This window comes from Lactuca saligna, chromosome 9 (genome assembly GCF_052625555.1).
Source record: "Lactuca saligna cultivar CGN05327 chromosome 9, ASM5262555v1, whole genome shotgun sequence".
Lineage (NCBI taxonomy): Eukaryota > Viridiplantae > Streptophyta > Magnoliopsida > Asterales > Asteraceae > Lactuca > Lactuca saligna.
In genome coordinates, this window is record NC_136425.1 from 158,701,147 (window position 1) to 158,717,282 (window position 16,136).

General features: G+C 32.7%; 1 protein-coding gene across 1 annotated transcript; it reads left to right on the forward strand.

Annotated features, from left to right (window-relative positions):
- Positions 1-10,028: 10,028 nt before the first annotated feature.
- LOC145017331 (RING/U-box superfamily protein) lies at positions 10,029-11,266 on the forward strand. Its single transcript, XM_078975377.1, has one exon. The coding sequence runs from the start codon at positions 10,148-10,150 to the stop codon at positions 11,162-11,164; it is 1,017 nt and encodes a 338-aa protein (XP_078831503.1). The 5' UTR covers positions 10,029-10,147; the 3' UTR covers positions 11,165-11,266.
- Positions 11,267-16,136: the final 4,870 nt, after the last annotated feature.

Sequence of the window (16,136 nt, forward strand, 5' to 3'; positions counted from 1 at the left end):
AGATATAAGGGTAATAATAAAAGTATATAGGTTGAACTTAGGGCATCTTCAACCCATCCTATACTTCATTTTTTTTTCCCATTTCTTCTTCCATTCTCTTCTAATCCTACCCTATTTCCATCTCCATTTTTAAAGAAATGAATAGTATTCCCCTATATTTTGGAGGAATACTATTCATATCTCCAAAATAAAGTTGAAGTTTCGATTATCAATTTTAATCACACTTCTTTTTAATTTATACGTTTTAGTTTATTTTTATCTACTAATCATAATTTAAATACAATAAGATAAACCTCCACTCCTTCATGTTTACACTCATAATAAGAAGAAGAAGCCCATAGATGACAACCCAAATGAGCAGGACCAACCCATTTACCCACAGGGGATAATCCAGGTGTAATTATGTCCTTTTAGTGTTCCTGTAGGTCATGTGAGGGAAACACTGGTAGTGGGAAGGGAATGTTTAACGTCTTCATTGTAGTATTTTGTCTTTTTCTTTAGTATTTATAGTTGGAGGTGATACTCTTTTTGGTTTATATTGAATTTATAATTTCTTATGCAAGAAAAACTTGGAGATCACTCACCTCTCGAAAGTGAGGTCTATCATTTCGTTTCTATGAGAATCATTGCAGTTCATCTTTATTTGATTCTTATTTAAATTCAGATTTCAGTTTAGATAACAATATATTAGTGTGAGTTTATCACAATATTTAATATTTGTAATATCATGTTATATACTAAGTTATATTAATTAATCGTAAATATAAAGTTTAATATTTATTTATCGAATACATATAAATAATTAAATATATATTAAATACTTAAACACAATAATATAATTTATAAAATATAGTAATCACATATGCTTGTGATCTTGATATATTTATTATAAATATAATCTTATTTATTTAATAATTATTTATAATAAAGTAATAATTAATTTAAATTTATTATATACAAACATTTTATTTATTATAATATAATTTGTAATACTTTAGTAAAGAAAAAATATAATATATATTTGTTAAAATCTAATTAGTAGAGGGATGTATCTGATAATATATATATAAATTATAAAATTTGAATATTCTAGGAATATAATTTTTGGGGTAAAAATAGGATAAAAAATTGAGTAGAACTGGAGCTGAAACATCATTTACCCTATTTTTACTTCATTTAAGGGTGAAAAAGAGAGATGGGTTTGAGATGGTCTTATAAGAAAAAATCTATAAGATTACATTTTTTTTCTTACGGGTAAATTGGTGTAGACCACAAATCAATGCTAATCAAATCAAAAAATATTTTAATTGCAAAAATATTTAAAAAACGAATCTAAATCGAAAATCTAGCAATCGGGTTAAAGAAACAACATGTTAATGCGGCTATAAGGGTGTTTCTATTTTACTTGATAAGGCTAGTCTTAATGGCTTACTATTAACGGGCTATATATCCATTCCAGGGTCGGCCCTTAGATTTTGGAGGCCCTGCGCAATTTAATAAAAATACACCTTAAAACTTATAAATTATAAAATATAAAAAAAATTCATTTAACCTCTAATTATACTTCAAAACCAAATATTTCATTAAAAAAAAATACACAATGTATATTTGCTTCTTAAAAATATCATCCTTCTAGTATTCTACGAGACATACTTTTCAATGAAGTCTTTATAAGGAATATTTCTCTTGATCAACCAAGCCAAAATTTAATAAACCAAAATCAGAATAAGAAAGAAAAAAAATCAAAAGATCTAAAATTAATGAAATGTTAATCAAAATCTGAAATGTATAAATAACAAATATAAAAATCTAAAAGTTATATTACATTCATAGACTTGTAATGAATTGCTTTGATTAACCAAAAACAAAGTTCAAGCTTTACATTATATATAAGTAGCTAACCATCTAACTTTCACAATCTCACAACTGATAAATGCAAAAAACAAATGTACCCTTAATGCAGAATTGAAGAATATAACCCTTCAGATTCAACCTGTTAAAATATATTTATTTATATACCTTTTAAAATTTCTTGAGCAACAATAGAAAGAATCAGACTGTAAACACAAAGGAATTTTTTGAGTAGCATTGAACTCTCCAGCATCACTGTACTAAGAGTAATACTAGCAACAAAATCACTATGAAAAGAAAGAGTAAAAGTAGAAGATAACCTTGGAAAGTTGAAGAATAAATCCAACTTGATGTTGTTGCTTAAGAAAAATCAAGAAAATTGAAGCTCAAACAGTAGAACACATTTGTTTTTTTGCCAAGATTTCATTAACTGCTTTACTTTGAGTAGTTCTAGAGTTAAGGATTTAAGTCGGAAGATTATATGAGGGCCGGCATCAAGAAATCATAATTGTTGCCAAGAGAAACCAAACATCTTCACCCTTTACGATAGAATTCAACTCAAATTCCCACTAAATATGTTGCCGCTCTATTATTTGTTGCATACATTAACTTAAGATGGAAGCAGTTAATAACCTACAAATTTGGGCCTTAAACAAGGAACGTAAGGTAGTGCACAAAAATTTGGGCTCCAGTTTGAGAGGGGGCCCTGTTCGATGGGATTTGTTGAATTGCCATAAGGCCGGCCCTGATCCATTCGAACCTATTTTCTTCTTCTCTAGCAGTTTAGCCCTAACTCATAGTTCTTTTTCTCTTTAAGACAGAAAGCAAATGATGTTGAATATCAAAACAAATAGACACGTAAGGAAACCGACAAATAATATTAAAAATTATATGTAGATTAGTTGTGAATAATAAATCTAATTATTATTAGTATAATTACCAAGTTTTGTCTAGATCGAAAGCAGATCAATCATTTTCAATTAGATCTGATTATAACAAAGGTAGAAGAAGAGTGTCATGTTATTGGATGAAAGTAAACGCAAGACAATAATGTAAAACCGACATGTTAACGGATGATTAGAGAACCACACAGATCAGACTCCTGTCCTTAAAGGTTTTTACTTCACTTCTACTAGCTATAAGAAACATAGTAAATGTAACACCCGCAGATTCAGGTTAGTTAATTTAGATACAATGAGCGTAAAAAATGACTTTTTGGTAGAAAATTATTTAGAATATGTCACAAAGGCTCCGTAAATATAAAGAAAGCTGAAATCCGAGTTATAATGAAGAAGCTATGATCTGTCGAAGTTTCACGACAAAACTGGCACGACGCTATATGACGTAAAAAGTGAGTCTGCGATAAAATACTTTTTAGCCTTAGCGATCTAAACGAAAGCCGTAGTATACGTTAAATCGAGAACGTGCACAAAAAGAACATCCAAGTCTGACTTCGTATAAAGAAGTTATGATTTTTCTAAGATTTAGTATAGTAGTGCACAGCCCGGAAATCGAATTTTAGATCGGTATAATTTTAGTCAACACAACCTAAATGAGAATTGAAGATATTATTAATAAGATCACAACGATATAAAGACATTAAAAAACGGACGTCAGATGACAAAGTTGTGAATTTTTAACAGATTTTAACTGTTGAAGCTTGTTAAAATATAACTTTAAAAATAAATTCAAAACTAACCAATGGAGTCTAAACAAAAGTTGTAAAGTACATCGCCACCTACATGTGGATATAAAGAACGAAAAAAACAAAGGTCGTATGCGAAAGTTGTGAATTTTAGAAGTTAATCTTGACCATTGCTTCCTCCCAATGCCTTGCCACCAAATGGTGACATGTGGCACACCAACACGATGAGTTAGAGGCCCAGAACTTGCCGAGTTGAGACAATTTCTAGGCTTCTCTCTTTCTCTCTCTCTCTCTCTCTCTCTCTTATTTTCTTCACACATCAACCCTTTTATCTCTCTCTTTCTCTTTCTCTCTCTCCCCCCCTCTCTCTCTCTAACTTTTCTCCAAACCTCTCCCAAGCCTTAGGACTTCCCAAGTGCTAAGAGGTGAGTCTCGGAGCGCTAGAAGGCTCTGAGAAGAAGAGCTTTCGGCTCGGAAGTTCTGCCCCTGCAGAGTCCGGTTTATAGCCAAACCTCCCGGTAAGTGAGTTATGCTTACCCTACTTTAGGTATGACTTATGTTTAAGTTCAATATCGTTATTATGAACTTATTATATATATATATATATATATATATATATATGTGTGTGTGTGTGTGTGTGTGTGTATATTATAAAATATAATATACAAAGTGTTCGAAATCTGAAAAAGAAGTGGACAACAACAACAACAACAATAAGAAAAGGACTAACCGCAACATTCGAAATCTGAAACTCTATAGCATGTTCGACTACTAGACAGACAAGGTCACCCAATCTACAATCATGATAACCAAAGTTCACAAATCTGATCTTAAGAAGGTCTCCCTAACCATTCATTGTATTACTAAAGGATGAAATCCTCAATTAACCGTTGTAGCCAATCACTTATACAAAGTGCGAAAATAAACTTTGAGCATGGCCCAATAAACGGAGGTTAAACTGGCCTAAATAACCATACAAACTCAAAGACCTGAAGACTCAACCAAGAACAATGGCTAATCCATAAATATTAGGTCTGCATCAACCCATGTGATTTCTACATGCGGAATTGTAGTCTTACAATCACTCTTGCAACTGCCTACATCCACTAACATCCTAACCCATCTCAAATGAATGCTACGGGCCAAATCATAGTCTTACAAAACATCCTACCATGGGTTAAACCATGATCTTTTCTCCAAGTGCCATGGCTTAATTCCATGATCTTACATACCAGGCATATAGTTATATGTAGTTAGGGATCAAATAGACAGTCGAACTGATGATCCACCCGAGAGTGAACAATCAAAAAAGAACATCATAGGCAGGCATTAGACTAGAGTTCTCAAGCTATACACATTAGACTACATAAAACCCCAAGCTATCAACACCATATAATTTTACCGCTCAACATATTCCCTTGGCAACTAGCATTCCCTAGTTACACTGCCATTAACCACTTCTCAAAAAGTCGTTCATTGGTCAAACGTATACAACCCTGATAACTGACCTTCCCCAGTTAATCTAACCAAATAATCTGTAACTTTCGGAACCCTAAGGTACTAAATTCATGTATTTTTCATTTTGGGAGTTCTCACGTTGAGAGATCTTGAAGGGTCACGTCGTGAGTAACCATTGACCCGTTGAACCACACCTTTGGAGTCTCACGATGTGAGTGGTATCACAACATGAGTGTGGCTTAATGACCTTAAACCCTAATTTTTGGGTATTTAAGGGAAAGAGAAGCTAGGTTTACCCATCCTCAACATCTCTTACCCTCTAAGCCTCAGGAAACCCTAGATTTCATGTAAACTTGAGTTATTTGTTATTTTGCTTGTGGAAAAGAAGGAAACGAGAGAAGAAGAAGCATCTAGGGAAGGAGTTGCTTGGGATCACCATCATCATTAGTTATTATCTTGTTTGGACCATTGTAAGTATCAAGAATCAAGTTATATTGCATTTCATGGCTAAATCTAGGTTTTTGGATCATTTTCTCACTTTTTGGCATGATTAGCGTGAAGTTGATCCATAAAGTTAGCAAATTTATGGATTCAAAAGGTATTTTGTGTCTTATATCATCTAGATATAGTATTTGGTGGAGTAATAGATCATGCATGAGAACTTGAGGCAATATTTGCCCTTTTTGACCCAAAATGGTGAAGGGACATGCATGGTGTATGCATGTCCATAAAGCAAACATTTTTATGGACCATTAGGGTCCCATTTAACTTCTAAAAGAGGTGAGATTAAGGGTTGAATGGATTAAGAATGTTGGAAATACAGTTTTGGCTTCGGACCGTTCTCATGACGTGGGACATAAGGTCTAACGACGCGAGCATGAGTCACCATCCCAACTGAATCGTCTGAGTCAGGAGTGAGTCCTGGAATCGGATCGGACACGTCTCACAACATGACCAAGGATTGGTCACGACGTGAGGTGTTGTTTTAGGCTTTTAGGCCTTAATGGGCCACTAGTTTCTGAATTTAGGCCTTGCTGTGCTTGGGCCCATTTGGAGCCTTAGGCCTCATTTAGGAATTTCGGACTTATTTGGTCAGGCCCATGAGCGGTTTTGGGCCCATTTAGGAAGATATACCACTATTGGGATTTTTGGTGTTAATGGTTGGGCTTTGGTTTTGAGCCATGTAAGAAAAAGGTAAAATGGTCTTTTACCCTGGATAAAGGACAAGTAATTTAGATTCTTTGTTATGGATTAAGACCTGATTCATAATTGGGTATTATTGATGATGTTAGTGCGTGTATTTTCCAGATCAGTAGACCGAGACGTTTTATTGATTTGAAGGGGTGGGTACTAGACTAGAATAAATATTTGTAAGGTGTAGTAATTAATCCTTAAAGAGAGGTAATGTTACAAGTGGCTGGGTGGATTGGTCAGGTAAGACATATCGAGGATCAAAAAGCCATTTAGGAAACAACCAAAATATAGGCATACACCTACTAGAGTAGGTCATTCATTGAATGAAAATTCAAATAGTTAGATAATTGGATTAAAAACCCATTTAAAATGTTTATAAATAAAATTAACAAGTGATGATAACTAGGAAGCATACAGGAACTGATATTTCCATAAACCTTCTTTCCCCCATTCAATAAATTCTAATATACAACTATTGATAAATCATAATGGCAGCATCAGTATCCATGGTTAAAGTACCATTACATTCACCCCCTTGATGAAAATTAATAAAATGGATAGATCAGTCCATTCCATTCCATTGGATACACATACATGTTTCTTTGATTCTTTCATTCCTATAGAATAAATCACTCCAAAGCCGAACCCATTCCTTCCTTGACTCCATCATATCAAGAGTACTTACCACATTCTATGGAAGGGATGTTGTAACAGAGTTTCTATTTCTGATGCATCCAAGAACAAAAATTTACCAATGCTGAAAATGATAAATTATAGTTAAAATAGAAATTATGAAAATCTAACCACTTCATATTGGATTCGTAGTGGTTCCATGAACATCTTCTTGTGTGTTGGTTCAGCCCTTAACATAGGAAATGTTCGATAAGTGAAATGAGGCCATCCTACCACTACTAACACTAAAAGGTTAGAACCTCTTAATCATAATGAATATATCACTGCATTAAAATTGTTAGCGGAGAGTGTAGACGGAAGGTAATAAATCCAATTTGAAAACTTCCAAATCAAGAGTGTGGATGAGTAGAAGAAGGAAAAAAGAAAACATGTTTACACCTTTTTGGTAAAAGAAGGAAAACATACCATAGTGCAATCTGATTTGGTATAAATCTATAGCCAATTTACAAATTTTATGAGGACTTGGTCTTTAAGTAGGGTTTAATAAGGGATTATAAAACAACACCAAAAAGATGACATACATATTTGATGAGGTGTACTCTATGTTTTTTACTTTGACAAGGAGACATGATATACAAAAAAAATCAAGTCATAAATCATTTAATTCTCACAAAAAATGATATTTAGTTTATGAAACACATTATGTGTCATAAAATCGGTATGTGTTATAGTTCGCTTGTCATCAAAAGCATATATATTCTAGTAATGTAACTATTAAATAAAAGTAGAAGATAATGAGATGGTTATATGAGTGTTAAGACCTTCCATATAAGGTTAAGGAAAGTGATAAATGTAAAACTTTCAGGGCATAATTAATGTCTCTTTTTCTCATGTGCTTGTAAAAGATGTTATAAGCACACAAATAATTGGTTAATTTAAAACATATGACGGTCTAATAACATCGATACCTTTAGATCCTTATGTCAGCCTTGGGTGACAAATTTTTTTCATGGCTATAACTTCATTGTTTTTCATATCATGCATGCTACACATTTTCAAGCAACTCACATGAATATGAAAATGGTACTTCTTACATACATTTATATAGACTGCAACATAACTTTAAAAAATGCAATAGGATTTGGAATAGAAGATTGATGTTACTTTCTTATAGAAGAAAATCATAATTTAACATTAACCATTAAAGTAGGATGATACATAATGGTGTACCCAGGCCGGTCGTCCAACCTAGTACAACACCGACACATATCCAACATATTAGAATGGGGAAAATACAGAATGCTGGCCCAGCTGGCAATAGGTTGTTAGAACTTGACCTAGTGGACAATATCAAAGTACAACAAATGAAAAACAATATACAAAACATATCCCGTGACTCGTGCATATATAAGACTTTAGGAATAAAATATAAAGGTTGTACACAACAGTTACCTATCTTTACCCCATTAATGATGAAATATGAGTCAAAACCAAATACCCAAAAATAAAATATGGCCTATAAAAACTCTCGTAGAACAAGTAGTAAGCTATGTTCTAAAAAGGACCCAAGACTCTTTGCAATTCTTTTTTTAAGCCGCATACAATGTCTAATTTAGGCATCTGAGAGCAATATCGGGATCCAACGTTCGATATGGGTTTCTAACCTGCCAGTTGTCCAGTTTTGCAGCGTATCATCTAGAATACTCATTAGGAAGGCCAAGAAGATGTCGTCTATTAAAGTAGTTGGAAGATCACGTAACAATATTGGCGCCATCTGTATCATACACGGGCAAAACGACTTCACATCGCCGGTCTCAAAAGCTTATACCACTAGACAGTAATAAAAATCAATACAACATGCTTTTACATAATGTTTGACACACAACAAACCCAAAAACCCCAAATACATGGTGACAAACCGATCCTTATACATGGACACATCCATGACATAGGTATACATCGGATATACTACAATAGTGGGAGTTCACCTGATATAATGTACGATCATGGTTTCTCAAAGTTGTCGAAGGCAATGAGAAAGAAGCTTAAACAACCTAATGCGCATATGACAAGCTTGGTCGCGTATTCAACATGGCCTGTGGGAATGAGGTAATATGGTCTTTCCCATTAACCCTACATGACCATCACATGCAGGAAGAGAACACTTAAATGCTAGATTATACGAAAATATCTAAAAATCTAATCAACTCAACAATTCCCAACTTCATCATTTCATTTAATCATGAAACAAATGGTTTATACCTTAACAGATTACAAAAGAAACCTTACTACATAAACCACTCACACTCATATGAACTCAAGAATCTATGTGATCTAAGAACAAAGAAACATTATGAACAAACCCTAATATGTTACAATAAACAAGAGAAAAGTAGGTGAACTCATAAAATATCTTGATAGAATGAATCAACTGATTGGTTCAGCTAGAATATATACCCGGGTCATAACTTCATGAATATATCCATAACCCGAACTACAACCCGCATATAAACTCGTTTCCTCCTGCACTTTACAAAACACACCCATACAAAATTACATATAATACCATTTCCACCCTGTGAATAACAAAGATTAATGTTTAAGTTTGATCTAAACCTTTACTTTTCTCAACACAATACAATCATCATCACCCTACGCTATTAATTGCATTTTGCCAAATTATAATCAACTAATATCAGATTAAAGTAATTTAAATTCCATAGTCTTAATAAATTTGCCTTATTTTGTAAATATGATAGCTTGCTTTATTTCAAACAAAAATATAAGCATAAAATAACAATACATTATGTGCCATGGCCTAAACCCTATGCATTAATGTCCCCTGACAGACTTATGAGGAGGAGACTCCGGGATGATTAAACTTACAGAGACGAAGAGAAATAGATAGCACGGTGCGGCCCTTCATAGCTGTTTTTTTTAATTGAATCTAGTTGAGTAAGGAAATTGAGTTTCGCAGAAAAAAAAAAAAAAAAAAAAAAAAAAAAAAAAAAAAAAAAAAAAAAAAAAAGGAATCCTTTCCGAAATTTCCAATTTTTTTTAATTGTTGATGTGTTTTTCCTGTCAATTGATTATTAATGTTGTAACATAACTTGTTCCAATAAATAAAAAAGAAAATATACAGAGTCATCAAGAAAGGAATACAATCCTTTTCCCCAAAAAACAACATCATCTTAAAAACTCAAAGAGTTAAGAAGATAGTCGTAAATCCCACACCATCTTTTTCTTTCTCAACAGGAGACATGAGGGAGAGATCATATTCCAAACTTTCATAAACATATATCTATATATTTTCAATACACACGTAAACATATCGCCAGAATTTCCAGAAAATTAACGCCCTTGATCATGCCACCCGACCCATCTTCTACATCCGAAGAAAGAGCCATCGACATCAGCGGCAGAACCTACCAACTTTACTGGTGTTACCAGTGCCATCGAACTGTCAGAATCGCATCAGAAAACCCACCAATCATGTGTCCGAGGTGTTTCGGCCAGTTTGTGTACGAAGTCAATATAGCGAGGCCAAGACTCGTGGTGGAGTTCACGGAATTCGATCCTTCACCTGAGGCCCGTTTACTGGAAGCACTCTCGCTCATGCTTGATCCTCCTCTTCCACAAGGTAATCAACAAGATGGTAGGTTTACAGACGTCGGAATCCAACCTCCATGGGGCCGGAATCACGGATGGAGAAGGCGAAGGGTAAGAAGGAACTCTCCGTTTGACGATATGGATGGTTGGGATCCCGAAAGCGGAATTCTAGCACGTCCTCGCTCACGTTCATGGATCATTCTTACACCAAATAACCTCCCACGGATCCCAAACAGTTCTAATGATAACACTAATAATGATCCTGAAGCAGAAAATATGATCCCGAGAGGGGTTGATCCTAGAAACTATTTTGCTGGATCCGAGTTAAGCGGGTTGATTGAAGAATTGACTCAAAATGATCGTCCAGGTCCACCTCCAGCACCGGATTCTGCCATAAACGGGTTACCAGATGTTAAAATAACACAAACCCACATTCTCAATGATTCTCAATCTTGTGCAATTTGCATGGAGGAATTCAAAGTTGGTGGAAGAGCGAAAGAGTTGCCATGTAACCATATATACCATTCGGATTGTATACTACCATGGTTAAGACTCCATAACTCTTGTCCGGTGTGTCGGACTGAGTTGCCGGTGCCTACCATCACCACCGACGGAACCAGTGATTCTTCTGATGATGGTAGGAGTAGGCGGCAGCGCTGTTTACGGTGGAGACGATTAGCATCGGTATGGCCATTTCAAACGAGGTCTGGGCATCCTAGTTCCCATGGCGATACTCGCGAGGACTCGAGGGTGAACTCTTGCAGCATCCTTTAGCCCGTGATGTTGTTTCTTAATGTAAAAATTTCGTTCTTGTGATTGATGTAATGGTTATAAGTAAAAGACAGCTACATAAATTGTTTCTTTGGTGTCCCGAAATTTGCTTTGTCCTTCACTTTTTATGTTGATGAAGATAGTTCTTGATTTCAATTTATTGTTTTATTGGTAAATTGATTTTATATCATTTATATTATTTTTTTATCATTTTATTTAAATTATTTATATTTTAGAAAATCCCAGCTTCACCATATTCATTTCCCTTCCGTCTACCACCACAATTCCCCACTATTCGCCACCATCATTATCACTTACCACATTTTCTCCTAAAAGAACTAGCAAAGGTAAAAACGAACGCAAAAGTTACAAATGTTGAAATTAAGGAATTACCAAGATCAATTTATATATAAAAATCAAGAATACTAAATAAATTAAAGAATACTGACTTGGATAAGGTGATATCTCAACGATATTGAAGATGAATAAACTCCATATTATAATTATTTAACTTCACAAATAATGGTGTCTAAGTGATTGATTATGATGGATTGAATCACACTGATAATGTTTATAGAGAGGATTAAGAATATATAGAAGGAAGCGATATTATTCTCTTTTAAAAATTGTATGTCCTCTAACATGTGTGTATTTACTGCACAATTACACATTATGAGAAAGTAATAGAATTACAAAAAATTGGTGGTTGATGTTATGAATATATGTTATATCCATCATATTACATAAATTAATTTTAGAGAGTGATACATCATATGACAAATATTATTATAATATAGAATATAAATGTACCCAACATCTAAAAACATTAATCAAATAGTTTGATGGTCACATTAAAGATAATAAGTTTAGATAACAAAGTGTTATGGTAATATAGATTTAAAGGTGGTTTTAACAATTTTTTTTTTCACGCCCTTAACCACTTTTAAATTCAAGTTTTTAATTATAATAAAAAAAATCAAAAATACATGCTTTGCTATATATGAAACAATTCCTAGTATATCATCAATTATCATCATGTAGTTCACAGTTTGGATTGATTTGTGTCCAAACAATAAGGTTTAAGGGATACAATCTCATAAGTTTTCTTTGTGTTTGCTTGCAAATTCTTTACATTTTCACATGAGCCATACCCTATATATATGTATGTATATATATATATATATATATATATATATATATATATATATATATATATATATATATATATATATATATGTTGTGTGTGCATGTGTTTATTATTTCTTTGGCCAACTTAAGTTCTTGTTTAATATTAACAATAAAAGCAGAAAAGTATAGTCTAACGTGTTGCTTCATATGAAACTTATCATTATATTAAGCCAAATGACTTCAGATTTAAATGGTAGTGTTGTACATTTTTATGTATAACAAGTTAGTGTGCACAAGTTATTATGGGGTAATAATCATATACTTAATTAATTAAAATTAAAAGTTCTAGTAAAACACTATGCTTGAATTATATTATATTACATCTAGCCTTAACCCATTTTGATGACATGTGGAAACGTTTTTGGTGCTAGACCTTTTGTAATCCCATTCGCTAGCATATTATTAGTGATGACAAGCCCGATACAAATATCATTCTCCTCCACTCGTTCTCATAAAAAATATTTTATATTGAGGTAAAAACTCACCCCACTTTGATTATTGCTAATGAAAAAGCTTATCGAGGTAAAGTTATAACAATAAAAGTTTTTTTAATGACCTTCAAAGGAATTCACAATAATAAGTCACTGTGATTTAAGTTTTTCAAAAACATTCCATGAAAAGTTTCATTATACATGCTAACATATGTTTCCATCATAGTTATGGATTCATCAACTTTTACTTATGACTCTTCAATAATGTTGGCTAGCTGATAGTATAAAGATGTATCCGAGTAATGAATTGTCATATTTGCATTTTGCAAATTCAAAAGTTCATCATCATATCACTTTCCGGTTAATACTTTTTTTAAATACAAGTTTGTAACTATTAGTCCCATGTAAGCTTTTTAATGATATAGACCTAGATTTAATTAACAATAACTCAGCTTGCCACTAACATAAGCGATGTTGGAACGAGTGCAATGTATGCATAGTTAAGATTCCAACCACTAAAATATGTATTATTAATTTTATCTTCTCTAATTATACCCATGTTTCTAAGCATTGAAATAAATCAAAATGACTACATTAAGTATAGAAGGAGCTGGTGGGAAGTATTCTTGCATGTTATATTGACTTACTACCTACTAAATATATGTATTTCAGGATAATTCTAAATCCCTTTGGGCTCCTCAATGTATTTATATGCCTATTTCATAGGATGATTCTCCTAGCTTTACATATCGAGGTGAGGTGACAATAAGTGTTTTGATACGTACAACATATCAATGTTATTACTCACCAAGAGAATGGTCTCTCTACATTATGTAATAAAGTTCGTCCCACTAATCTTGAGATTCATAAACTTGGTTCTTAATGAAGTCGTTACTATTCAACACTTTTTAGAACATTCTATACCATCAACATAAAGCTTGATTTAGCCTATATATTGGTTCTTCTAGTTTATACATCAGGTGTTCTTAGCCCTTAGAAATATAATTTTTTTTCTTGGGTCATGTAAACATCATTTTGTAAATCACGGTTAAGAAAAATTGTCTGACATCTATTTGATGTAGCTCTATATCCAAATGATATACCAGGGCCACTACGATTCTAAGGATGTCAATCTGAGAAACAAGTGAGAATATTTATTGGTAATAAACACCTTATTTTGTGAATAACCTTTAGTAACCTATTAAAATTTATGTCATTCGATGTTAATTATTAGTGTGAAATTTGGTCTTAAAGACTTACTTTCATCCTACGAGGTCGAAAACCCTTTGGTAATTTGGAATACTCCCAAACATCATTCTTTTACATCAAATTAAGCTGTTTAATCATAAATTTATTACACTTAGTTGATTGATCACAAGTTATGGTGCTGTTATCCATGACATGGTTATTTCCTTTCATATGCCAAGATCAGCCTCATTTAATCATCAAAATTTATGGGTTGCTGACATCATAAAAATGTCTGATATGCTATTGATTTTCTTGGATTTTAATGCCAATACATATATTGTGATATTTTATGGTATTTCACGTGCCCCTGTATTTGAAAAGTCCTTTTCATAAGTAAAAACTTGAATTTCTTAATGAAGCGTTAATCGTAATCGCCCTTGAATTATATATGAAGATTTTCGGAGCTCAATATCGCTCATTAATCCACTCTCACTGATTTTGACATTCTCAAGAAACTCAACATGATTTATTTCTAAATTTCATGTACTATGTCACAAAACATACAATTGGTAGCCTTTAAAGTTTTCAGAAAACCTGATGAAGAAGCAACTTACAATTTCATGTTAAGTTTATATAATTTAGGATTTTAGATTTTTATCAAGGTTAGGCATCCCACACCTTTAAAATCCTCATGAATAGTTTCCTTTCTACGAAAATCTCAATAATATTTCATGAGACAGACTCTGAAGAAACTTAATTCATGATATGAAATATCAATCTTAATGCCATGGTCTAGAAATATTTTGGCAAGTTTGTGTTAGCATACATGCTATACACCATGTCCGTTTAGATTTTCTTCCTCCTCTTGAGAACATTTATTTGTTGAGGAGTACTAGGGATGTTGTATTGGTTATCTATGTTATGATCTTTACAAATATTTAACGGATGATCGTGCTACTTTGCCATCGCGTATATGTTTCCTATAGTACTCACCACTCATATCTGATCTTGTTACTTTTATTTCTAGGTTAAGTTGAATTTCACCTCTTTCCCAAAAGGCTTTAAGAATTTAAGGAGAATTTGACTTTTCATATAATAGGTGCGGATACATGTAACAAAAGTAATCATTAACAAAAGTTATACATATATGATTTATGATTAGTTATGTTCATTAGAAATGGTGTACATATGTCAATATTGATCACCTTTTGTAATTCTAAACTTCTTGCAAATCCTTCCTTATTATCTTTTATACATCTGATGCATTTATTGAATTTTAAGAAGTCAAGTTATGGTAGAACGTCATATTTTACACTTCATAATTTATAAAGCGTGTAATTCTGTGTTGTGGTATGTGGCTTAAGTAATAATGTCACAACATAGATAATATCTCCACTATGACTTAAGAATTAATGTCACAACATCAATATATTATAACGCAAGTAAGTTAGGGCTAGATAATTTGAGTATTTATAATAAAAGTTATTTATTTTATTAAATAAAATAATCCTCGAGTAGGATAATGATTAGCAGGGCTAGTTACAAGACTATAAAGACCAATTTTTGATAAAAGGTTATTTAGGATAAATAATCTTGATAAAGTTGTAGTATTCGCAATGATGATTCTATAGACATAAGGAACACTCAAATATGACTTCGTGTGAAGAAGTTATGACGGTTTGAAGTTTTATGTTGAGTCATATACAGTAAGTGTGTTATAAGATACGTATAAGAGATAGGTTGCCTATTAGCCTAAGTAGTCTAAAAGAAAGTTGTAGTAATCATAAAAGTGAGAGTATGCGTACAGAGGATGCCCAAATTTGATTTCATATATGGAATTTATAATTTTTCTAAGTTTCAATACAACAGTGAGCGACACAAAAATTGAAATTTAAATTGGTTGAGTGTTAGCCAAAAAAATGTAAACGAGAGCTAAAGATCTCGTAAATATGAACCCGTCAATACAAATATAGTCAAGAATAGAGTTCGTATAAAGGAGTTATGCTTTTTGCACATACTTTAACATTTTAATCTCTATAAAAATATGAATTTAAAGTAGATTGGGAATTAGTTGTTGAGGTCTTAAGGAACGTTGTAGAGCTCGTCAAGAGGATTCCAAGGATATAAAGAATGTCAAAAACGGAGCTCGTATGCAAAAGTTTTGATTT